Raw genomic sequence first — 25,915 nt, 5'->3', positions numbered from 1 at the left:
ACTCTCCGGCCCGCCTCATTACCCTGGCATCCCTCCGCTCTCCCCTCTCCACTGCCAGGCAAGGCTCCCTGCTCCTGTAATTATTCCCTCCCTTCCCCCCCCCCATGCTGCGCCCGCGACCAAGGCTGGTTCCCCGACCGCAGCGCCCCAGCGACGCGACGGCGGTTGCTGGAACTCCCGCGGCCCGCAACTGAGTTACGAGCTCGGTGAAATGGCTGCCTGGATGCGTGCGGGAACTCCGCCAAAACAGTTCCCATTCACTAATGTTGCAAAAACAAGGTTGTACGGAAGATTATAATTAAAAAAAAAATGCATGCCGTATTATTAGAGACCTGCGAAATTTGCAGTTTCGATGGCTATCAGGATAGACTGCAAATACCCGTGTACACTCGGGCAAATAACGCAAGTTCATTGGCTGCCGACTTGTAAGTCATCTCAGCTGGTATGCATGTGATTCGATCCTTATTTGGTTGAGGGTTTATAACTGGTTGAGATTCGTCCAGATGAACAGTTAGCCAACAGAAAAATTATCAAAGAGGTATATGTGTTTGAATTCTAGCCTATCACCGAATGAATCCGCGAATTTTGCAGGTCTCTACGTATTATATTATGATGTCGGGATGTAGACACATGCTTTATAACCAGTGAATGGATACAGAATTTTATTCTGAGGGGGAGGGGGGTAATTAAAAAAATACGGGTATTAAAAAAACTTAACAATACTATTGACACTAACACACGGACATACATGGCCTACAGTGGTAGCCATAGCCGACGTGGTTTCTCACACAGTAAAATACTGTCTTCACTATTATTTCGCAATTTTTTTGTCATAACTTCGGGGAGGAATGTACCCTCCTATCCCCCATGGGTCCGCCACAACATATTTCTTGGCAAATGGTTTCCAAAGGAATATTTTTTATAAGTACAGACTTTTTTTCTGAGTATTTTTTTTTGTTCAGTTGTAGACAAGGTAAACACGCACATGGAAAGAAATGGGTTTTTGTTGTAGTCTTAAGAATATTTTGAAGGAATTGTTAATGCAGCTACTAAGATTATTTTATGGGTTCATGTTCAGTACCCGTAAATTTACGATAATCGCTTGATGATATGGTACCAATTGTAACGATTCGTAATAATAAATAATTACAGGGATTGTGTAGGCTAATAGTTTATTATTAATGTCAGGACTATTTGAATGGATGCGAAATTTTATGTTCGAACACCATTTTTTGTTTGATGTAGATATTAATCATGATTGTAGGTGGTTTAAATTTGACAGGTATTTATATATGCTAATGCTATGTTTATAGAAGTTTTCGGTCGTTGGAAAAATATATTTTGGAGTCTGGAAAATATTAAAGACGAATTGATTAATTGTAATCATAAATGTAACATAGGTACCATAATATGTATGAAATCAGAATTATATAATGTAAGTTATTACAATAGAAAACATATCAAAGTAAATATGTTTCAAGCAGGCTCCTAAAGATAAGTTGTAACTATTTATCATGTTATTGTGAGCACAAATGTATGAGTTAAAAAAAAAAAAAAAAAAAAATGGCACCCACACAGTTGAAAATTTTTTACTTCAAATTTACGCAGGAAACTGGTTAAGAACTATCCAGTATCTTTGTAAATTTACTGCTATCTCCGTAACTTTACGTACACTGAGTTAACTCACTTTGATAATTTTTGGTATACTAACAAAACATTCGAAAACTGGTTAAGTCTACAGTAATAACACTCTTCTTTTGTCCACCTTTGTTTATAACGAAATACAAGTACAGTACACTCCCGATTATCCGCAAAATTAAGTGGCAGGGCCATCGCGGATAGTGAAAATCGCGGATAATCCGCAAAAGAGCCGAAAATGGGAAACAAAAAATGAAACATTAATTTAAACTTAAAAATCTAAGACTTTATGTCAGTAAAAGTTACAATTAACAGTAAAAAATTTTAAATGATGCTAAAATTTTAGTATTTTACTGAATAATTAACATACAATACATTTCAGTAATTTAAACCTAAAAGTGCTCGGAACTTACTTCGTAACAAGGATACCGTACTGTACGTACTCAGAGTCTTCATTAGACACTAAAAAAGCAACCATACGACTAGAAACAAAGTGCGACAGAGACAAAAATAGCAACGCATGCCAGCCTACTGAGTGAGTTCCGAGAAGGCCTGTGGCGTTTTACTGTATACTGCACACAATACACTCGTCAGTAGAGTTAAAATTTGCTCACTTGTAATAAAATACAGATTTACATATGTGCTGTATTTTTTCGTAGCATGCGCGGATCATCCGCCCGCGGATAATAGGGAGTTCACTGTAGGTACAAATCGAAAGTCTAAATACGGCGGTGTTTCTACGACGATTCAAGTTACGAAGAAGTCTTAACTTATTTGAGTTAAATTATTCGTTGAAAAGTTCGGTAAATTTACTGTAATTTCTCTGCGGTGAACGTACTCGATTACAAAAAAAACTAGATAATCGATTATTAATATTGCTGCTAGTCGGTGGTATCCAGTTTTGTTTCTGAGTTAAGTGTGCACATTTTTCAGCAGCGTAGTTGGCTGGCGGCTGGGCCGCACAGACGCCTGAGCCTGACAGCCTGACGGCCTGACAGCCTGACAGCCTGACAGCCTGACAGCCTGACAGCCTGACAGCTGACAGGGTCGTGTGTTGCAGGCGCTGAACGGCTTCCTGCTGATGCTCACGTGTGAGGGAGAGGTGTTCTTCGCAACGCACAGCATCGAGAGCTACCTCGGCTTCCACCAGGTAACTGACCGTAAATATTTTCTGTAAATGGAACAGAAAATTACATATATTTCGTACATTTACATTAAAACCACTGTATCTCTACAAAAAAAATTCCACCGTAATACTGGGTTCGAATAGTTAAAAGTTATTTGTAAACTCTTCCCTGAATAGCTTTCCAGAATAAACTGCGCATATTAATAAGCGCAATATCATTTTTGAGTATCTTTTCCTTGGTTTAAATATTTATTATTGTATTAAAAAAATTATATAAAAAATTTAAATAATACGCTAATTTTCGTAAGCGTGACAAGAAATGTTCAGCAATTTTTTCTTCCAAAAACAAATTTCACATATTTAAAAAATAAAATAGATATATTTTTTAGTAAAATTACTTCCTGTTGTATTACAAACTATTTCTTGGCAACTGGTTTCCAAATTAATCATTTGTAAAAGTACAAAATATATTTTTTATGTGTATCGATCTCTAATCGCCGTTCTCGCACTTGAATTGCATTCGATACATACTTGTTCGTTTACCGAATCTCACCCACGCGGTATCTCGCGACCAGAATCGTAGAGAAAAAACCAAGGACTGTAAACGTGTTTCACGGGGGCAGTAACTGCAGATGTAGCCTGAGCGTATTTGCCGTATGAATCCTGTTAGCAATGGACGGGTCGTTACCACAACGCCGAAATACCATTACGCCGAAAAATGTTGCTGAGGGGTGGGGGGGGGGGGGGGGCCACAGGAGCAAAATGAAAAACAACTGAATGAATTTGTGTGCTAACCTTACCTAACCTAACCTTTGTGGCAGTCCTGCAATGACATTTTTTCGGCGTTGTGGTAATTCGTCGTTGTGGTACACAGCAGTTTTCTAGCTGTCGGCGTTTGTGGTCAATTTGGCATTCGGCGTTATGGTTTTCGGCGTTATTGTAGGTTCGGCGTTGTGGTGCGTCCCCGCAATGGACTCGTGACTCCGTCCGACTGCCAGGGCGAGCTCGCTGCTCGACGAAGGCAGCTCTGCCCCCCGCGGGAGGCCCGGGGAGGTTACGAGGTCGCCGCGTGGCGTCCGAGGCCTCCCCCCCCCCCCCCCCCCCCCGGCGACGCACCCGCCCCGCGCGCGGGAGGCGGTCGTCTTTATGCGTTTATTATTGAGATGAGGCGCCGCGCGCGCCCGTGGGAAGGAAGACGGCCCCGGATACAAATTGAAAACAGCGATCGCTCGCCGCTGCCTCCCCTCCCCCCGGGGCGAGACCCGCCACGGCCCGTCCAGCGCCTCGTACTTGTCCGCGCGGCAGGTGTCGGCGCCGCGGCGTCTTTGAGGAGTGAGACACCGTCACTGCATAGCTGCAGCGCACTCGCGCGGTACCGGGCACCGTGCTGCGTCGCGCGGACCAAGGCATCGTTGTTAGAGCCACGGAATGTTCGCGGATTCATTTAGTCGCAAGCTGGAATGCAAACCCTCCACACTGTCGCACCGTGTTGCATGATCGGACCGCAGTTATCTGGACGCGCCCCTCTATACGACCCGTGAGCCAACGATGTCCAGCTAGGAGAGAAGTAAGCGAATCAGGTAGTGCCAAATAACAAGGATAAAAAATGTTCTCGCTAAGAAATCAACCAAATGGGAAAGTAAACATGGGTCGAGCACACCTATAACTTTGAATTCTATCCTGAGGCCAGAGGAATCTGCGAAATTTCCGGGACTCTAATTATTGTTGATTCGTATTCAAAAGTAAGCGCACAGTAAAAAACATGTTCAACCATAATTTTACGAAGAAAACTGGTTACAAACAATCCAGAAATCTTTGTTAAATGAACGGTTCTTTTTGAAAACTGCAATAACTAATCTCAGTATAACACAAAAACATTCAAAAAAATTCTAAATTCAACAGCAAGAACACACTTCTTCCTCGCACCTGACTCTTTGCTCTGTTCACAGTGGGACACGGAACTCGGAAGTTGAAATACAGCGTATTTTTTATTTATTTTTTACGAAGATTCGGCTATCTGCAATTTATTACGAAGCACTCTTCCGTTTATTTAAGATAGTTTCTTCGTTAGTAAGCGCGTAAATTTGTGTGAACGCAACACCTGTATTTACCAGCGTTCTTCGTAAAATTCAAGGTGGAAATTTCTAACAGTGTAGTCGGACTACCTTGACCAGCGACTTCGTGTCGAAGGGAGGGAGATTATGATACCGAACAGAACATTGTTAAGCACGACGACCCTTAAAAAAAAGAAGATGATTTAAAAGTGAGATAACTATGCGTACCGTATACGAGCTCACTGTGGCAGATTAGTGATTAATAATTGTTGTTGTTAGCATGAATGGATCTCTTACAGCAAGAAGGCCACAAATTCCGCTATCAAAAATATTTGTTATTCTACTTCCAACGCTATTCACAGAAACACGTTACAAGTGCACACTGAGCAAACATTGGGCATATATAAGGCATTTTCACATAATAAATTAATATGCCTATTTACAATTGCAAACTTTTTTTCTCTCCTGTAAAAATTGAAAAATGTGCCTGTGCAGTGTCCCTTTTGACTCTGTGAGTCAACCTTAATCTGATATAGAGCCTCGATTATTCCACGTATTCTTTTCATTCCATGCTAGACTCAACTTTCCTAGGTATGGTATTTTTTTTAATTGTTCATAAGTCGATATTCTGTTAAAATGTATCACTTTAAATTTATGAAAAAAGTTGGTTACAAATTATCCAATGACATTCATAAAGTTTATTGTTTGTTATGTGCGTGACTTTACGGGTACAAATTTCACTTACTTTGAACATGTACCCACGAGCACAATATTTCTATATAAGCAAAACTGTCAAAAACCGTTTAAGACTCATGCAAAAACACATTTTTATTTTCTTTCTTCGTGTTTGTTTACCCTGCCTATACCGAAAAACAGAATTAGAAAGTTGAAAAACGGCGTAGTTACTAAGAACGAAAAGTTCTCCAAGAGAGAGTCAATTTTTGTAAAACAATTATCAACGTGAAGCAGGCATAAATGTGCTTCAAATGTTCTTTGATACCCAATGAATTCGCGAAATAATAGTGGCTGTAACTATTAAATTTATTTGACTGATAAAAATACTTTTTTTTTTAAATAAATTTTATAAAAAAATACCGATAAAGAAAGTATATTTACGATGCATCGTCTCTCGTGTGAAAGAAGCAACAACTATGATACCAACCCTAAACGAAGCGCTCAGGCAGGGTTGAAGATAGGTCGCTCTTACCCTGAATTGTGTCTAGTGGCGCAGCTCACGCAATATTTGTCGAGTGTCCGAGCCTCAGACACGGAAGTGGAATGGAGGCAATCAGGGAAGGGGGATGAAATAGACCTATTCCAAGCCGAAGCTAAAGGGAAAAATAATCCAAGAGCGGATACATTTTACATTATTTATTGACTACATAAGTAAATGAATGCGCTTAATTATCCCCCTCCTCCCTGTACAGCACGATGTAACGATACACAAGTTTCACGAAGGAACAAATCACAACATTTTTATTTTATAACTGGATTTCTTATGGATTTGGTCAAGAGATAATTGAATGTTCACAGAGATATAGGGTTTTTCAATACAAACAATTAACTGTTTGTATCTATATTGCCAAACAAACATCTACATACTTGCTGAAACAAAATATTTTGTTGGCCTAAGTAAATTTTACGTGCAAAAAAAATTCAGCCGAATTTAAATATGTTGTTTTGCACATACGAAATTGCTGGTTACAATGTACAACAACACATAACAAAATATAGAGTTGAATTGAAACTATTTTGTCAGGTAAAAAAAAAATTCTGCTACAAAACATTTGTTTGAATAAACTGTATAGGCCTATATGTGTTTCGCCATATGCAAACAAATATATTGTTCAGGCAAACAATCCTTTCGGTGTAGTATTCACGAAATATCAAACACTTCCTGCACTGAAACTAAGACATAGAAAATGTATCACGATTTAATAACCTCGACAACGTGCCAGCTAAATCCACCCGAAACCCGATGAGACACACACATACCTTTCATTTTGGAATCACAATTTCTTCTACTGCGCAGATTGCGGCGCTTTGTAACCGTTCTATGGTCTAACCGACGCGACGCGACGCCACGCGCATGCGCAGCCGCGCCGCCCCCAGCCGGGCCGTGCCGAGCCCCCCTCCTCCCTTTTCCTCAATTGGGCGCATAACGCTCGCTGCGGGGCCGCGCCGCCCGCTGCGCATGCGCGCGATTTATGGTCCGGTCACGGAGCGACCACGCAACAATGCACTCGCCGCTTCAGTATCTACCATTTACACACGCACGTCGAACATTACATGTGTACTTGGAAGAGACTTTATTACAAGGCGACAGGCTGTGGTTCGAGCACGAGTGCGACTCCGTTGTTGCTTCTTTCTTCGTTGGACCGCAGTTTATAACGACACGCTCTGGATAGCTTTGGTCGCAGTTGCCGTGGCGTGTCCGAAACGTGAATTGGGGTATAAGATGGACATGAAGGAGTGTAAACATGAGGCAGTGATCTTAAGTCGTATACGTTTTTACAGAAAGGCTATATCATGAAGAATCCAGCATTGCCCTTAAAACTAAAATGTTTCAATTATGTAGTTCATTTAATTCTCCTTATCGGTAGAGACCGGAAAAATTCGCGGGATTCATTTTGCGATAAACTAGAATCCAAACTTGTTCACCTTCTTTCTGCTTCAGGGATTAGGCTACTCTTGAGCCAATGAAAAAAAAAAAACTGAAAAAAAAAAGTTTTCAATCACAAGCAACCGAGTTAATAGGTGTCACGAGTCAGTGGTCAATGAGCGGGTGCGTTTTGCCCAAGTACGTACGTACGTATTCACATTAAACAGCCTTGACCCGAATATGTAGTCTGCACGTTTTTGTTCTGTTACGTATTCCAGCGTGCCTACTTCGTACAGTAAGGTTCAACCTGTTGACTTGCAGACTAATAAACCTAAATACACCCATGCCCTTGTTATGATTCGGATTCTAGGTTGTAGTATCATTTGCAAACATTACAAGTACCTACCTTCGCTGATATTGTCAGCACAAAGAATTTTTTGTAGAGTTTTACATTGCTACTTTTTTTTTCTATTTATAAATTTGAGTTTACGTTTAGCAAACAATAGTTAAAAATTTTAAACAGATTATTTTATATTTGTGTTCCGCTAGCCTTTGTGCGTAACATAAATAGCATAGGTTAAACAAAATATATATATATATATATATATATATATATATATATAATAAACCCTGTACTCCAACAGCATATCATTTCGGATTTACATTTTTTTTATTAATGGTTAGGCCTAATTATTGCACAAAGCAGTTCTGCTGAGATAAAGCATCCGTCCTACTGGCGCCAGCCTTTCGCGTCTGTAACGAGCGAATGGAGGCGTGTTTGACAGCGGTGTATAAACAGCCCCCTGTGTTTATATGTGGGGCTCCCCCACCCACTCATTCACCCCGGCCGTCATACCACAGTTGTTGCCACTCCACGGGAGATAGCTGATCAGCGATGCGGCGCAGATAATCACACGTCACTTCCTGCAGCCGGTTTGCGCGCTGAAACCAATACTCCCCCGCCACAAACATCTGTCGCGAGTCACACCCCTACGGGATGTACTGACGGCGACCTGCCTCCTGTGCCCAGCTCCACGTACTGCTAGCGACACCCCTGGCATTGTACTGGCGGCGACTTGCATCCTGCACCCAGCACCCCGAACAATAAGGCCTCATGGTTCGGAGATGCTTGAGTTATATAGTTGTCTCTCTAGTAGTAGTTATGTGCACACCTCTGCCATGTGTACTGGTGGCGACTTGCCTCCTGCACCCAGCTCCACCCTATTGCTATAATACATATCATCTATTATTTCTTACTGTGCAGTGTAAAGGAGATTTAGCCTACTCTATGTCATTCCTAAACAGGTTTTTCCTTGTTAGCGCTGTGCTAGTTTGGATAGGTATAATTCAAAATAGCTGAACAAAAAAATTTAAATGAAAATTTTATGCACATCATTTTTCGATGTTCATCCAGAACAGTGATTGATGATATTCATTTTTAAACTTAATTTGAATTTTCACAGGGTAAAAACGATAATAACATCTTTGCAATATGATCCAAATATGATGTATATAGTTTTCACATAATTTAACAACAGACTCAATATTTTGTTCGTTATGCATTTGTATGATTTCATGTCATGTAAAACAATATGTGGCAATTTTTGACTCCATTTGACAATTCCTATGCATAAAGATGCAGATCTCGCTTATCAATTTGACCCATGTGCTACTCAGCTAGGCCACACTGCTGCGAATAGCTACATGAGCTCCGATGGGTTATAAAAATACAAATTTACATAACTTAATAATTTTATCACCAAAAGTTCAGCAGGGTGTTTATTATTTTTCTACATAATCGCCAAAACGATCGAAGAATTTGTCATATCGTGACAAGCTTCTCAATGCCTTCTTGGAAGAAGTTAGCCGCCAGTGAATAGAGATACAGGGCCAGCGCCTCCATCTTCCCTCTCCCTCACGACGCCGCTGTGAGGCGGGTGGACTAATAGTGCGGCGCATTCTGTCCCCATTATTCGCAAATCTTGCTATAATTCTTGACGCGGTTAGTCCAGCCGCCTCACAGCAGCGTCATGAGGGAGAGGGAATTCCAGACGCTGAAAACTCAATACATTTGCTGAAAGTTTATTCTAATTTATTATTTTAATAATTTATTAAATAATAATGTAATAATTTATTATGTAAATAAATTATACATACAGGAAATTAACCTCACTTATATAAGAAAATACACTTGCAAAAGTTTATAAACACAATTTTTTTTTATGTACCAGAATTCAAAATCAATCACGAAAGTATAAACATTAAAAGCACATATATAGTTTTTTTATTTCTACGTAGATTTTTTTTAACCCTGTGAAAATTTCGTTGCATGATGGGCGCGCAACGAAACAATCCTTTCTCCTCATTTTTCTTCGTAACGCGCCTGAAGAAGTGCGTATAACTATATATGCTGAAACGGCAGGCAGAATCCTAAGATTGCACTCTACACCTACACGGACTCTATGGGCTGGTCGGCCCGCCCCCTCGCGACCCCTGGCCCAGGGTGCGCGCGCACGCGAGTCGCCTCCCCCCCGGGGGACACCGCGGCGAGGTCGGAAACACTCACCCACACCCCCTCCCTGGCCCTGGTCAACGCCGGTCTCGTAATGGATTGCAGTTGTAATGAAACACGCGGCGTGTCCGCGCTTGTGCAGGCTGCTCGATTACCCTGATTGGAGCGCTGCGGGCGGCGCGCCACGTCCTACACTGGCTGTTCCCTAATGGCGCGCACGTCTTACACTGGCTGTTCCCTAATGGCGCGCACGTCTTACACTGGCTGTTCCCTAATGGCGCGCACGTCTTACACTGGCTGTTCCCTAATGGCGCGCACGTCTTACACTAGCTGTTCCCTAATGGCGCGCACGTCTTACACTGGCTGTTCCCTAATGGCGCGCACGTCTTACACTGGCTGTTCCCTAATGGCGCGCACGTCTTACACTGGCTGTTCCCTAATGGCGCGCACGTCTTACACTGGCTGTTCCCTAATGGCGCGCACGTCTTACACTGGCTGTTCCCTAATGGCGCGCACGTCTTACACTGGCTGTTCCCTAATGGCGCGCACGTCTTACACTGGCTGTTCCCTAATGGCGCGCACGTCTTACACTGGCTGTTCCCTAATGGCGCGCACGTCTTACACTGGCTGTTCCCTAATGGCGCGCACGTCTTACACTGGCTGTTCCCTAATGGCGCGCACGTCTTACACTAGCTGTTCCCTAATGGCGCGCACGTCTTACACTGGCTGTTCCCTAATGGCGCGCACGTCTTACACTGGCTGTTCCCTAATGGCGCGCACGTCTTACACTGGCTGTTCCCTAATGGCGCGCACGTCTTACACTAGCTGTTCCCTAATGGCGCGCACGTCTTACACTGGCTGTTCCCTAATGGCGCGCACGTCTTACACTAGCTGTTCCCTAATGGCGCGCACGTCTTACACTGGCTATTCCCTAATGGCGCGCACGTCTTACACTGGCTGTTCCCTAATGGCGCGCACGTCTTACACTGGCTGTTCCCTAATGGCGCGCACGTCTTACACTAGCTGTTCCCTAATGGCGCGCATGTCTTACACTGGCTGTTCCCTAATGGCGCGCACGTCTTACACTGGCTGTTCCCTAATGGCGCGCACATCTTACACTAGCCTGTTCGCGCCTGGCCGCTGCCCGGTGTGCACAGCTTCCGAACAAACCGCGCCATCTGAAAACTGCTCAACCAATCCGAGTGTGTGCTTGCTGAGGGCCGATAGGGTCGTAACTAGACGAGTTTCCACCCGGGGCAAGAATTCATTTTGGTGACCCCTCCCCCCTTTTTCTACCCCCTTTTTTTCCATCCCTCTTCTTTTCCCAAACCAACCAAACTAAACCTTCCCCGACAACACCTCATATCGCCACCACATATTAATTCCATTATTCCAAATGTTTTTGCATTCGTTTCATTTTTAATATATCGCAAGTTGGGTAGTACGCAAAAAAAAATACCAGTTTTTTTTTATTTGACTATACACATGTAGGTGTATCTTTCAGTACAAATAATTCAGTCATCTGCCTTCCAACATTTTTTGGTGTTCTAACACTACGATATTCAAGTAAATATCTATAGTGATAATTACTGTACCGGTTTAGCGGCGTCCTTTAGTTACGTCTCTGAGGGCCGATGAGCAGTTGTGTTCCCTTGTCCACCAAACGCAAAGTTAAGGCCGACAATCTACGCCCGCTAACCGAAAGGGCGAAAATCCACAAAAAAATATCTGACCAAGAAAAAATTTAAATCTCCCGAAAAATTTCTTTGTGGAGTAAACAAATATTAGGAGACGAAAGGGAAATAGTATCGGAATGAAAAAATAATAATAATAACTTTGTTCAAAATAAGGGCACGTTATATTTTAAATTAAAAAAAAAATGGAATCATCACCTGCAAGTTACCTCGGAAAAACTGAAATCGTTGCTCCCAGAAGCAGTTTTACTGTTAGTTGCAGCGCGTATACCAGCAAGTGCAGTAAACTACATCGATTTCAAAGTTGAATCAACGGATTGCGAATCTAGTAATTATTCTTCGGAAGACGATGCATGACTTCTAATCAACCGATTGGATGTTTTATCGTATTATATAATACATGTATTTATTTTGTACTTTTTCCATCAAAAGTGGTTCGTGTTGAATCCGCCATTTTGTTTTTATTTCAAACTTTGACTTCAGATTCGTAATTAGCTTCCTACGAAAAAAAAACGAGTAACTGACTTTCAAGCCACATTCATGACGTTTTTTTGGACTGTTGGCAAGCTTGTGACAGTGTCAACACCGTGCGGAGAACCAGTCTGGCCTCGGCGGCAAGGCGAGGGGCGAGGGGAGGGGTTTGGCGGCCGGCAACTGTCGCCACGGACCGGAAGTGCCGGCGGGCGGCAGCTGACGTCAGCCGAGCGGAACAGCCAATCCCCGAGCCAGCCTCGCGGACAGTGGTTGTGTCCGTGTGCTCCGACTGTACGCACCATGCCAACTGATCGCGCTCTGCTGTATAGGGTTGCACTTCGAATATAGCGTCTTACGTGTGCAGTGCATGTTGAGTTTTAATTTTTTCCCTCCGCAACTTTTATTCAAGGGAAAATTTTTAATATTTTGACTCGATACCTCCCTTTAATTTGTTGTTCTGTCGTAAATATAAATGTAAATGTTTATCCTTTTTTTTTTACTTTTTTGTCACTAAAACTTTTTTTAATCGTTCGAAACTATTTCAATCACCGACTGCTGCACCATTAAAAAATTAAAAAAAAAAACTACCTTCTACCGAAAGTACTGGGAATTCTCGGTTCCGCTGAAGACTTAGTACCGCAATTCCCAGTTCTGAAAATCGGTTGCTGTTCCGGATCGGGTCGTTACCACAACGCCGAAATACTACAACGCCGAACGTACAATAACGTCGAATGCCAAATTGACTACAACGCCGACAGCTAGAAAACTGCTGTGTACCACAACGCCGAATTACCACAACGCCGAAATACATTAACGCCTAAAAATGTCATTGCAGGACTGCCACAAAGGTTAGGTTAGGTAAGGTTAGCACACAAATTCATTCAGTTGTTTTTCATTTTGCTCCTGTGGCTCCCCCCCTCCTCCTCTAAGCAACATGTATTTCGGCGTTGTGGTACACAGCAGTTTTCTAGCTGTCGGCGTTGTAGTCAATTTGGCATTTCGGCGTTGTGGTGCGTCCCCTTCCGGATCTCCTGGCGCGCAGAGCAGACGCCATGTCCGCCTGGGGGAGGGGTGAGGGGTGGCCATGATGGGCGCTGAGCGGTCCACCAGTCACGTTAGCGTCGCGCGCCGCGTGAATAATAAATATCGCGTGCGCGCGGCAGTAGCCCAACTCTGGCCGAGCTGACAAGACCAGCAAGGCGGAGCCTGCAGCGAAGGAAAACCAACTAACAACAATACACACCCAGCTCTGCAAACTGGTACACTGTCATTTCATTTCAGCGGAACTCAAATATAATCATTAGGCGCAGGCTTTTTTCGCGAAAAGATCTGAACATTTATTAGACTGCAACAAAGTATACCCGCACCTACGGTTTCTTCCTTGTGATTGGCGGCCCTCTAGCGAGAGAAGTCGTTGCCTTATTTGACCGGGGGCCACTCAGGACGCGTTTTATTCCGCGATGAATCACTGTGATTGGTGTTGTAACAATCGATATTTACCTGGGAGAAACTCACCCAATCACGAAACACAGACGATGCTATAGTGTTTTAACTTTCATCTAATCTTGAAATCTTTTCGCGAAATCTGCATGCCTCTAATAATCATTTATTTGTACGTGTGTACATTTACATGACAGCAACTGTACCACATAAAAAAAAGTTTACAGTAATAGGTACTGTGTTAGGATTCTTGCCCGGCATTTATACTTTATTATGATTTAACCTCCAATTGTTCAAGTTATTTGTCAATTGTTCCCTAAATGACTTTCCAGTATTAACTGGGAACATTAACTAAGCATAGGGAAGCAAAATAATGTAAAATCTTTGAATATTCGATTACCTATTCCATGGCTTGAAAATTGTATGCTTGTACGAAACGTCAATTAAAATTTAAAATTATGCGCCAATTTTCTAAAGCGCGACAACAAATATTCGTAAGTCCCTATCGTTATCAAGAAAGGTATTTAAAAAATAATTATAGCAATGTGTTGTTGCACATATTACGATGATTTTATAGTAGTATTACAAAATATTTCGTGGAAACTGGTTTCCAAAGTAATCTTTTCTAAAAGTACCCTAAATAATTATGTGTACCGAGTGCATTTAATTGACTAGAAAACGTTTTGAAGTCCCTGACACATTTTTTAATATAATTTTAATTATTTATTCTGCCTTTTATATGTAGGTACACTAGCTATCTTAGTCAAATATATATTATATGTATAGTTAGGGACTAGCATTTTTCACGAAAAAAAAAAAAATCAGACATTTCATTAGACTGCGGTTTCTTCCTTCTGATTGGCGGCCGTCTGCAAGAGAAGACAATCAGGACGCGTTTACTTCCGCACTGGATGGCAGTTATTCAGGTTCCGACAGTAGAACATGTTCCCAATATAAACTCAACCAATCACGAGACACAGATGATGCCACGGCTTTTTTTTTTCGTGAGAAAAAAAAATACGTGCCACCTGCAGGCTACGTATCATAACGACTAGAGACATGACAAATTCGCGTAATTTTTTTTTGGAGCCAGTCTATAATTAGTGACTTTGTTCGTTATCAGACCGGTGTCTAGAGACCTGAAAAATTCGCGGGTTCATTTCGTGTTATGCTAAAATTCAAATAATTATACCTTAGTGCTGCTTCTGTCATTGGTTCACTGTTAATCTGGAGGACTGAGGGCCAATTACAGACCCTCACTCATAGAAGTGTCGAATCACAGGTCACCCAGTCGAGACGACTCACAAGTCAGTAGCCAATGAACAGTTGGCATTTGCCCGAGTGTGTAGAGGATATTGGAGTCTATCCTGGAGGTCATTGAACCCGCGAATTTTTCCGGTCTCTACCGGTGTCGCTTGTCCTTTGGCTGCTGTTGCTTCCACGCGATTAATCCTGGTTAAGCGTGATTTAAACGCGTCTCTAGCGAAGCCTTGTTGGACCCCTTTCAGACGAGGTGACTAGTTGACTCCGCTGGTTGGGCGGACGGGTGTCGAAGAGTGCAGTGACTTAGTGAGTGACTGGGAACCGCCCGAAGCCCTTCACACGCAGTCAATTGGTAGAGACCGGAAAAAATTCACGGATTCATTTCGCGATACGCTAGAATTAAAATACATATACCTTTAAGCTGCTTTTGTTATTGGTTCACTGTTCATCCGGACGACTCTGGGCCGATGGGAAACACTCAATTAAAGAAGTATCGTATCACAAGTAAACTAGTTAAGACGACTCACAAGTCAGCAGCTAATGAACAGGCGTTATTTTCCCGAGTATACTGAGGACTGTGTAGTCTATCCTGAAGGTCATCGAAAACGCGAATTTTTCCAGTCCCTATCTTTTGGCCCGCGCTGGCCGGCGGCCAATAGGCACATGTGCCGCTCTTGCTCTCATCCCCACCAGTAGACTCGACACAAGATACTGCTTGATCAAGCAACACTGTGACACAGTGTATTGTCATCACAGCTACTGCGGGCTTGTGGTCCGTGTGCCAGAGCCGAGCATCGAACCAAGGGCTCTTGAAGAGTCCCAGGCCGCGGATTGCCGCCCGCTCTTTGTCGTGGAATACGAGTTTACGTACGGATGTGCGTGAAAAAGGATGATTACTGGGTTACTTCCAAAGGTGTTGTTGAAATTTGTTTCTTCGGCTGGATCGCGGGAGGGACTCGAACCCACGTGCTGCCGAGGGCAATACGACGGATAAAGATAGAAGACACTCAAGACACTACTCAGTTCAGTTCACCGAGGGGTGATCCACCTGTCGTTTTCAACGTGGAGCAGTCCTAAAAGTCCCGCGGTATGAGATGTGAGGCGTGAGGAACACAGCGATAAAATCATAAGGAGTGAAGCTCGGAAGGAAGTGACACGAAAATGCTATGCCGATTGTATCAGCACGGAGCCTGCCAAACAAGATGCAATCGGGTAAGAACATTTCGTCCAAATCATTAGAAATATATTTGAGTAATTTTTTTAACTAATAAATTCACCTGGATCGTGCTGATATCCCGTCGGGAAGAGAAGTTGATTCCATCACGAGTTAGCCTCGTGTGAAACCACCCCCAAAAAAGAGTTTTCACAGCAGTCAACTAGTTGAGAGTCAACCAGGCAAAACTTGGTGGTTTGAATCAAACCAAACTAGCCTCGTCTGAAAGTGGGCCTAGCTCATACCTAGTCCTCCGAGGCGTGTCAGATGACACGCGATGCAATGATCGCAATTCATAAACGCTAACGCTCATTCTGCACGCTCCTGATGTGTATGACGTGGGATCTCGCGGCAGAGTCTGATGTTTTCAAACTTGGAAATTAGTTGGGTTTCAGGATCCGCGGTGGGGAGAAGCAGCCAGGTTCAATTTCCCGACGGGATGTCATTGGAACAGGGATTATTTTTCCCCATTCCCTACTGATTGTTAGGGGCAGGCATTTTTCGCGAAAAGATTTTGAGACTAGATGAAAGTTAAAACACTATAGCATCGTCTGTGTTTCGTGATTGGGAGAGTTTCGCCCAGGTACACATCGATTGTAACAACACCAATCACAATAATTCATCGCGGAAGTAAACGCGTCCTGAGTGGCCCCGGTCAAATAAGGCAACGACTTCTCTCGCTAGACGGCCGCCAATCACAAGGAAGAAACCACAGGTGCGGGTATACTTTGTTGCAGTCTAATAAGTGTTCACATCTTTTCGCGAAAAATGCCTGCCCCTACTGATTGTTTGGCGGGTTTAATAACCTTGCCCAGTGTGATTGGTGCACACGCTTGGCTATTTGTAGATACTACCTGCAAACTTGGCGTTATTTCGAGAGAGGCAACAATGCATACCAACATTAATATTATTAAGTTCTCATTGGACGATAGCTAGAAGCATGTATTTTTCGCGAAAAAAATCTAAGCGCTCGTTGAACCGCAATAAAGTATGTCCGCGCTAACAGTTATTTTTCGTTGTAATCGGTAGGGACTGGGAAAATTCCCTGATTAAGCTACCTCAATGATGGACTCCCCATCTGAAAAAGGGACGCGGTTATCTGGTACCTGAGCGGGTTCTGCAAGAGTGTCCAGTTGAAGTGGAGGCGACTGTCCGAGGCGGGGGTGCAGTTTTCCCGGGGACGCGAGCGTACGGCAATGTTGGCAGCCTTGGCGGCTTCGGGCCGCTAATGCGCGCCGGCTGCTTAAACATATTTATGGGACATCCCCTAGTTATTACGTCCCTCGCCGGGAGAGGGCGGACATGGGGGGAAGAGAGAGAGAGAGGCACCGCGTAAAATGCAGGATGAATCAGAAAACTTCCGGAATGTTCATTAGCGTCGCACGCAACGTTTCCTGCCGGCTGAAAGCCCGGTCAACCAGGCGCACGGGAGGAGGATCAGCGGGGCAAGGAAAAGGAAGGGGGAGGGGGGTTGGCCGAGGTATTGATCAAACCGCGTGTGTCTCTGGGGCCGCAGAACCGCAACCAGTACAGAGCCGCAGCTGCCGTCTCTCGCTAGAACTGCAGTGAAGACAACGCCCTTACACCTGGCAGCCGTCCATCACTCGGCGTACCGAATTTCGCGGGAGTGATTTCGAGAATGGAACGGAAGTCACACTGGAACGGAAACGTGTAACTACGGTGCTGCCATCTGTGGTAGGATGGCACTAACCAAAAATTCACAAAAGTTGGAGGGAAATTTTTTTAATCAGTTACTAGCAAATCCATTAGAAGTGTGTGGAATTTTGGGTTATGTTAGTGACATTTAAATTACTCAGCTGCACTTTTCAGAACAAGGTGTGAACTAAAAATACTATTTATGATTTTTTTTTCAGAAGAGCGCCTGCTCTAGGAAATAACCAACTTTTATTTTTTTAAATATATCACTCTATTATAAAAATATGGGGTTGCCTGCATCCTTCAGTTACATGAGTCGAATATTTAAAATCAAGTCAATTTTGTTGAACAAGAATGTTAAGAGTTTCTGAAAATTGTGAAGCATGAATATAATTTTTTCAGAACTTTGGAGTAGCATAAAAAATACACAATAGAATTATTTTATGTACAAGAAAATAATTTCCAGTAATTAGGGAAAAACCATGCCCAAGTCACACATTAAAACGAACACAAATTAGAATAAATACTTTGTGCCTGATACATATCTAGGCTTTACATTTGATGATTATATGAAAAAGTGGTTTTATTGTAGTAACATTTGTAAACAAATGAACAAGAGTAGTGTAAAATATGGGAGTCTGAAACAGGCTTCAGACTGTGGATTATGGATGGGATTCAATAACTGGCTGCCATCTTGATTTTCAGTGACCTTTGACCTTTAAAATTATTTTTTTTATCCACAAGACTCCAAATTCCTCAAAACTGCATAAATTTACCTTTTTCGAAGGAAAATTGCTTGTTTTATGTAAATTTCCCCCTTTCCCCTCAAAAAATCAGAAAGGGGCCTAGGTCAATCCTCGGGGAAACGAAAGGAAAAATGTTTTGTCAAAAATAAATTGTATTATTTGAGGAATTTTGAGACATTTAGGTACAAATATGGAGTCTGAAGTTTAGAGTTCACATAAATCCAAGATGGCAGAGGGGAGGGTCGTTGACCCCATCCACAATCCACAGTTTGAAGCTTTTCCCAGACTCCACTGCATTACAGTTGTAATATGACATTTTTTACAAAACTGGATTTGACACTTACGTTGGAAAATGTGGCCGATGACGGCCACGTGGGCAGAAGGCAAGGACCAGCAGATACATCATCAGTAGAGACCTGGAAAATTCGCGGATTCATTGACCTCTAGGATAGATTCCACAGTCCTTTAAATACTCGCGGAAATGACACCTGTTCATTGGCTACTGACGCGTGAGACGTCTCAACTAGGCTGTCCGTAATTCGGTACTTTCTTGGTTTAGTGTTTCCCATCGGCTCACGGTTCCCCGTACAAAATGTGGGCCAATCGCAGAAGCGGTACGAAGGTATAGTTGTTTTGATGCTAGCCTATCGCGAAATGAATCCGCGAATTTTGCATGTCTCTAATCATCAGTGTAGCACTCATGGGCGTCGCAACTGGGGGGGGGGGGGGACGGGGGGGACACGTCCCCCCCAATAATAAAAGTCTTCAATTTCGTCCCCTCCAATAATATATTTAGTTTCGTAGTTATATTAAAAATATGATTTCTGTGATATAACCCATATGTTGCGCATGGTGCATTTAGTCCAATCGTGGTAATGTGAGCACTTTTTAATTCGATCTTTGTGTAAAATAAAAATCAGGTCCGATACCGAATACAAATATATTAACTGTTTTTTTACAAATTTGTTCTCTGAAAATATTTTTATAAAAAATAAAATATATTGCAACCAACTATAATTAGAATATATAGGAAAGAAAAATGCCTAAAAACCACCTTTTTGCACCTTCAAACCCCAAATCTTTTTTTCAGGGGATGGATATTCCTCAACACTAAATCAATTGAAGTCCCTCCCAAAAAAATATATCCTTGCGACGCCCATGGTAGCACTGCCCGTGGTGCAGGCAGTGAGCGCGGCGCGCGCGACGCTGTTGCAGTCGGACATCGTGCACCAGTCGGTGTACGAGCTGGTGCACTCGGAGGACCGCGAGGAGCTGCAGAGGCAGCTCATGTGGAACTCGTTCCTGCCGCCCGAGTCGGCCAACATGAGCCTGCAGGACGTGCTGCAGGCCGACAACACCCACCTGCTGGAGCGCAGCTTCACCGTGCGCTTCCGCTGCCTGCTGGACAACACCTCGGGCTTCCTGGTGAGTGGGCCTTTCACTCAGTGACTTCTGAGCAAACTCTTGGTGAGTCTCCGCTGCCTGCTGGACAACACCTCGGGCTTCCTGGTGAGTGGGCCTTTCACTCAGTGACTTCTGAGCAAACTCTTGGTGAGTCTCCGCTGCCTGCTGGACAACACCTCGGGCTTCCTGGTGAGTGGGCCTTTCACTCAGTGACTTCTGAGCAAACTCTTGGTGAGTCTCCGCTGCCTGCTGGACAACACCTCGGGCTTCCTGGTGATTGGGCCTTTCACTCAGTGACTTCTGAGCAAACTCTTGGTAAGTCTCCGCTGCCTGCTGGACAACACCTCGGGCTTCCTGGTGAGTGGGCCTTTCACTCAGTGACTTCTGAGCAAACTCTTGGTGTGTCTCCACTGCCTGCTGGACAACACCTCGGGCTTCCTGGTGAGTGGGCCTTTCACTGTGTGAGTTCTCAGCAAACTCTCGGTGAGTCTCCGTTGAACACTGGACAACACCTCGGGCTTCCTGGTGAGTGGGCCTGTCTTTCACCGAGTGAGTTCTGAGCAAACTCTTGGTGAGTCTCCGTTGAATACTGGACAACACCTCGGGCTTCCTGGTGAGTGGGCCTTTCACTAAGCAACTCATAAAACCTCAAGGTAAATGTTGTTCCTTTCTCTGAACACTGGACAACACCTCGGGCTTCCTGGTGAGTGGGACTGTCTTCCATCGAGTGACTCATACAACTTTTTGGTAAGTCTTGTACTTTCCGCTGCCTGCTGGACAACACCTCGGGCTTCCTGGTGAGTGGGCCTTTCACTGTGTGAGTTCTGAGCAAACTCTTGGTAAGTCTCCATTGAATACTGGACAACACCTCGGGCTTCCTGGTGAGTGGGCTTTTCACTAAGCAACTCATAAAACCTCAAGGTAAATGTTGTTCCTTTCTCTGAACACTGGACAACACCTCGGGCTTCCTGGTGAGTGGGCCTGTCTTTCACTGAGTGACTCATAAAACGTCTTGGTAAGTCTTTTACTTTCTGCTGCCTGCTGGACAACACTTTGGGCTTCCTGGTGAGTGGGCCTGTCTTTCACTGAGTGCTGAGCAACTCGTGTAACTTCAAGGTAAGTCTTGTACTTTCCACTGAATACTAGACAACACTTCGGGTATCCTGGTAAGTGGGCCTGTAATCCAGTGAGTTCTGAGCAACTCGTGCAACGTCTAAGTAAATGTTGTTCCTTCCTCAGAACACTGAACAACACCTCGGGCTTCCTGGAGTGCCTGCCTTAAAACTTATTCTGAGCAAATACTACAACTTAATTCAGTGAATTTTGAGCAACTCCTTCGAATTTTTAGTTAGTTTTGTACGGTCCATCTTAATTATTATGATCTTGTTCAACTTCATAAATATAGTTATATTAAACAGAATCTTGTGAAACAATTTATTTTCCTGTGGTTGTGTAATTTGGTTTCTTGCTGAGCCACTTCTGAAAGATTTATAACAATTATGGCCGAGTATTTTTTTTCGTGAAAATATTTTCAGTTCTGCTTTGGGTTAAAACTTTGTGGCATTTGCCCGTGTTTCGCGGTCGGCTGGGTTTATTCCATGTGCATGTTTACTGTCAGCACCCATCCCCAGTGATGGATTTACAAATTTTCAAGTTATAGGCTTTAAAGATTTTGCCGCCCTTGCCTCTACAATTTTCATGTTTTAGATTATATTTACAATCCAACAATTTCATTGAAATTGCACGTATAAAATTTTTTGGGTATATTTTTTAACTAATCAAAGCTTAATCACGTACGATTAATAAGGCGGGGTAATGCATGCTACTTACACAATAATGTACATTTAATAAACGTGAATAAATAATCTTTATTGCGCTTAAAAACAGTTAAAAATAATCAACTCAGTCAAGTTATAAAAGTTCGTTACAATTCCTTTTTGCGCGATTTTTTGTTGGAAAAATCATCGATGATATCATAGTAAGTAATCTTGTTCATTACATACAAACCATCCAGTTCGCAAACTCCAACCAGTAGTAGGACTGGCATGTATGGGTTGATAGTGGGAAGAGAGAAATACATTTTCTATAATTTCGCTCTTTTCACTCATTCAAAGTGTGGGCAGAGGGCGCAGAGGACGATTACTGGTTGGGGGGCGGCGAAGTAGTTGTTTTACTCTAGAACATGGAAGTTTGCTACGCGGATTCACGGAACGTACAATGACAAGGGAGAGGGGAAAGTCATCGGCAAAATTTGTTGCAGACTTCTATCTGTAAAACATCAGAAAACAGGAAACCGTCATGCAAAAATATTTTTGATTTCTGTGAGGAAGCAAAAAAAAAAAAATCGGTCCCCAAATTTGCCGCCCCAAAATTCTGCCGCTCTAGGCTCAAGCCTGCTCAGCCTGCTGGTAAATCCACCACTGCCCATCCCTTATTGCAGTCTAATGAGTGTAAATATACATTCCGCCTGTTAATAAGGTTCAGATACCTGTTATGTTTGACCAGAGGCGTAGCCAGGGGGGGGTTTTAGGGGTTCAAACCCCCCCCCCCTTAGCACCAAATATTTAATTAATTTATTATTCATCACTCAAACAAATTTCCTATTAAAATTAATAATTTTTTTATTATTACAATATTTAAATTTAAGTACCAAAAACTGCTAAAATAGCACTATTTTACACCTTAAAATCCAAAATTTTCCCGGGGGAGGCCCCCCGGACCCCCCGCTTTAATACGGCGGGGGGGGGGGGGGGGGGTTATGCTTAACACCCCCCATACACAAATTCTGGCTACGCCACTGTGTTTGACGCGGGCTAGATTGTTGTTCTCGCCGGCTGGCATGACGGACGCTGGCGAGTGTTATATAGTTCCCGACGCGGTGTCGGCGCGAATGCGACGGTGCTGCTCTCTCTCGCGTGGGCGCGGGAACTTCTCCCCGCCGCGGGGCGGGTTTCCGCGCGTGTTCTCGCGCCCCAGTGTGATGGAGCGAAGCTCGCGGAAAGTCCATTACAGCTCGTCCATCTTCATCAGCGTCGCGCGGGCCGTCTGCGGCGCAGAGCGGCCTAACTCCCGGCGGCAGAGAGTTGTGCGCGCGTTGGGCTATGCTAGGTACAGTTCTGATCTCGAAAGTTACGGGAGATTGAAAAATTTTGATCCACCTACAATACCATTCAGAGCGCTTGTTATTTGTTTTCATTTCAACGGAACTTGAATGCTTTTGTTGTTAAGATATTATTCAAATTGCTCAAAAACAGCTTAAAGTTGATCTTACGGCTTATAAGTAAACAGCATGCATGCGCATCATTATAAAATAGGTCAATTGTATTGAAAATTACACAATTTTATAAATTGTTTTTATTATAATCACAACTTTACAAACATGTCTAATCATCATTTTCATAGTAAAAACAGTTAAGATAAATTAAACTATACTCTGAAGATGGTTCAGTCGAGTCATCCCCAACTTTCCTTAACCACAAAGAAAGATAATGTCTCCTTGAAACCGCTGGCACTTCTGCTATTGTGATTTCTGCCTCATTTAGTCTTTTATTTTTCTTCCAGTACTCTAAAAGTGAGTCATATAAAATGACTTCCACGATTCCCCTGGGATATATTTCCCATTCCCTTGGTAAGAAACACCCGAACTTGCAACTCATGATTTAAATACACTGAAAAGGCTCGTGAAACGCAACTGTGATACCTGACCAACTCTGCCAGAATGTTTCAGTTTCGAAGTAAACATAGGTTTTATCCTTCAAAGTTTATTAACTTTCAGTCGTAGCTTTGTTTATTTTTACGAATGTCACCGTGCGTTGTGAAAGTGCTGTCATTATTGGACAATATTAGCTGTTGAATTAAAAGGGTGCGCAGTTAGTGATCAATAAATATATTTAGAGTGGATTGTTTGTTCATGTATGTCAAAATGATAAAGCTTTTTAAATAATGAATAAAAATCCTGAACAAAAAAAACTATTATATAGCAGAAATCTATAATCAAAGTTTTTTTTCCCTGCCTAAAGCAAATAAGCTTGATTGATGTGATTACAAAGATATATATCAACGGTACTTCGGTAAAACCACGTATCTCTTATGTATTCTAAATAAGAGATATGGGGTTTTACTAAAGTACCGTCGATATCTTCAACCTAATCTCAAACACTATAGTTAAAAAAAAAACCGCAGCTATAGAAAAAAATATCCCGACGTACGTTGTATTGTCAATCACACTTGTTTTTCAGCCACTAACACAACAGTGCATGCTATGATGTTTGCTTTGAGATTTTATAATTTATATGAAAAAAATGTGCCGCTCGCACCACCTGTTTAAATAACCGGTGGCTTTTGTTTACACAACTGGGACGTAATTAGCAATGTAAAGTAGTGCTTTACACAAAGGCTGAATTTTTAATCGTTAATTGTCGCTATCGACATAAATCATTTGTAACCATATGTGAACCCATTTAGATAAGAACATTTTGTTTTTGATTACATTTTACGAAAGATAGGGGAATGCTTACGTACAATATTTGATTCTTTTGTTAACCCTAACAATACTCTATTATTCTTCTTCACCACTTGAATAGTACTTACTATTGTTATTGGTGAAATGATGTTATATCAGAGTCAAAATGAACGCAGGTTTATTGGGTATTATTCTATTTATTGACGTAAGAATATTAGTGTTTCTGATAACGAGACCTACTTAACAAAATAATGAGCTTTCATTAACTACCTACCGATACCAATATCCGAGGTCACTTGATCTTATTTTATCGCCTTCTAAACTAATGTTAATTGGATTCTTCATGTTCGTACTAGAAATGGTTCTCTTATGTAAGCTTCTAGCTTCGCTGCATTAAGAGTTTTTGAAAGAAGTTCAGTTCAACTATTCTAGATGACATTAGATTTGCGCCTTTCGTAAGTACTTATATCCTGCTTCAACATACAACAATTCGATCCTTTCTCTTATATGCTTTATGGGAGCAGCAGACGGAAGTGTTTGAAGCAAGGTTACCTAGAGGTGAATGAGGCCTTTAATCAATGTTTATAGCTGTTCTCGTGCAGCTGTTGTAAAATAGCCAACGATCGGCTTGGTATCTGGCCTCATGTCACTATCTAATTCTAGTGCAATTACGTATTATTTCGAGAAGCTGGCAGCGAATTGACAGTCATGATAATAAATTCGAGTGTTTATGAACATACCTGACGAAAAAGAAATAGTAGTAAATATAATAGTTTAATCCAAAAATAACACGAATAATCATTTACCCTTTATTATATTGAAATTCAATGGCATCGTCTGTAAATCTTAAAAACTAATCTAATATTTAAAACTTATACATTCTAAAAACATGCATTTGACAATACACGGTATAAAATTTTTGATATCTTTGGTTAATTAGCTGCAAATCATCTTATTATCAATCTTAGTCTTATCATATAATCTTACTCCACCAAACTCTTAATCTAAGCATTAATTTCTTAGCTTATGACTATAAAATGTCATAAAAAATCCTATAAGATCACTGTTTTACATTGCGCATACCTACACAATGGAATATTTACGCTTCACTAGCTCTGCTCCATTAGCAGATACCATGACGTCTGTAAGCCTATGAACCTTGGAGGCCTTCAGTCCAGCAATTGGTGAACAGTTAACCGTGTTCCGTGAAGTTTTCCGTTGCGCTCCGTTTTCTTGCAACAGGGTCATCATTTTGGCATCATTACGCTTGTAAGCGAGATCGTACGGGGTCTGCTGAGCGTAATTGAGAGCTTCTATATTCACTTGAGGGTGCTGGCACATCCATTCAGCCAACTTGTAGTTCTTCGTTCTGACAGTAATATGCAGAGGCGTATCACCAAGTATATTTTCCTTCGCATTAATATCTGCACCCCATTCTATCAAACGCTTGAGTTTTCTATCGGGATCAATTTTGTCTTCACTTGCAACAATATGGACGCATTGTTGTCCTCGGGGATTGTATTCCTTTACTAAGTATCTGTTTTCATCAATGATGGCGTTTTTGTTATGCAACAAGTCAATTGCTCCTCCATTACGGCACAAATAGTGAAGAACATTTTCACCCTCGCGGC

At 42.4% G+C, this 25,915-nt stretch overlaps 1 protein-coding gene and 1 long non-coding RNA gene across 5 annotated transcripts in view; one reads left to right on the top strand and one right to left on the bottom strand.

Moving 5' to 3' along the window:
* Window positions 1–25,915, top strand: part of LOC134537501 (aryl hydrocarbon receptor) — a 280,224-nt gene that overhangs the window by 232,531 nt on the left and 21,778 nt on the right. For all 4 annotated transcript variants that reach the window (XM_063378000.1, XM_063377999.1, XM_063377998.1 and 1 more), the window contains 2 exons: window positions 2,699–2,788; window positions 19,634–19,843. In XM_063378000.1, coding sequence (XP_063234070.1) covers window positions 2,699–2,788; window positions 19,634–19,843 — 300 coding nt within the window. The remainder of the gene's footprint in view (window positions 1–2,698; window positions 2,789–19,633; window positions 19,844–25,915) is intronic.
* On the bottom strand, window positions 1,573–6,921 carry LOC134537504 (uncharacterized). Its single transcript, XR_010075996.1, has 2 exons — window positions 6,814–6,921; window positions 1,573–2,809 (listed from the first exon to the last, which is right to left on the bottom strand). It is a non-coding gene; the product is annotated as an uncharacterized LOC134537504 (long non-coding RNA).

Source organism: Bacillus rossius, chromosome 12 (assembly GCF_032445375.1).
Source record: "Bacillus rossius redtenbacheri isolate Brsri chromosome 12, Brsri_v3, whole genome shotgun sequence".
Classification (NCBI taxonomy): domain Eukaryota; kingdom Metazoa; phylum Arthropoda; class Insecta; order Phasmatodea; family Bacillidae; genus Bacillus; species Bacillus rossius.
The sequence above is the reverse complement of the archived record's forward strand: the minus strand, read 5'-3'. Positions and strand labels throughout refer to the sequence as shown.